The sequence below is a fragment of the Pyrgilauda ruficollis genome, unplaced genomic scaffold (genome assembly GCF_017590135.1).
Source record: "Pyrgilauda ruficollis isolate IOZ18807 unplaced genomic scaffold, ASM1759013v1 scaffold2313, whole genome shotgun sequence".
Classification (NCBI taxonomy): Eukaryota; Metazoa; Chordata; class Aves; order Passeriformes; family Passeridae; genus Pyrgilauda; species Pyrgilauda ruficollis.
This window is the reverse complement of record NW_024522685.1, coordinates 1-663: the sequence shown is the minus strand read 5'-3', so window position 1 is coordinate 663 and position 663 is coordinate 1. Positions and strand designations below refer to the sequence as shown.

The window sequence follows — 663 nt, the reverse complement described above, 5'->3', positions numbered from 1 at the left end:
AGATGGACACAGTGACACCAGGACACAGTGACACAGATGGACACAGTGACACCAGGCTGGACACAGTGACACAGAGATGGACACAGTGACACCGGGATGGACACAGTGACACAGATGGACACAGTGACACAGATGGACACAGTGACACAGATGGACACAGTGACACAGATGGACACAGTGACACAGATGGACACAGTGACACAGATGGACACAGTGACACAGATGGACACAGTGACACAGATGGACACAGTGACACAGATGGACACAGTGACACCAGGACGGACACAGTGACACAGATGGACACAGTGACACCGGGACGGACACAGTGACACCAGGACACAGTGACACCAGGATGGACACAGTGACACCAGGACAGACACAGGGACACAGAGATGGACACAGTGACACAGAGATGGACACAGTGACACCAGGATGGACACAGTGACACAGATGGACACAGTGACACCAGGACAGACACAGTGACACAGATGGACACAGTGACAGGGACACGAGGACCCCACCCCCCATGGTGTCCCCCCCTGTCCCACCTTGAGGTCCCTGTGCACGATGTTCTTCTGGTGGCAGTAGTGCACGGCCGAGACGATCTGGGGACAGCGGTGCCACTGTCACCGAGCGTCCCCAGAGTGTCCCCAACCCCTCCCC

General features: G+C 56.4%; 1 protein-coding gene across 1 annotated transcript in view; it reads right to left on the bottom strand.

Annotated features, from left to right (window-relative positions):
* LOC121354646 (MAP/microtubule affinity-regulating kinase 4-like) overlaps positions 1 to 605 on the bottom strand; it is a gene marked incomplete at both ends in the record, with an annotated part of 1,573 nt that extends 968 nt beyond the window's left edge. The window contains one exon of the mRNA XM_041469396.1: positions 549 to 605. Coding sequence (XP_041325330.1) covers positions 549 to 605 — 57 coding nt within the window. The remainder of the gene's footprint in view (positions 1 to 548) is intronic.
* Between the last annotated feature and the right edge of the window lie 58 nt (positions 606 to 663).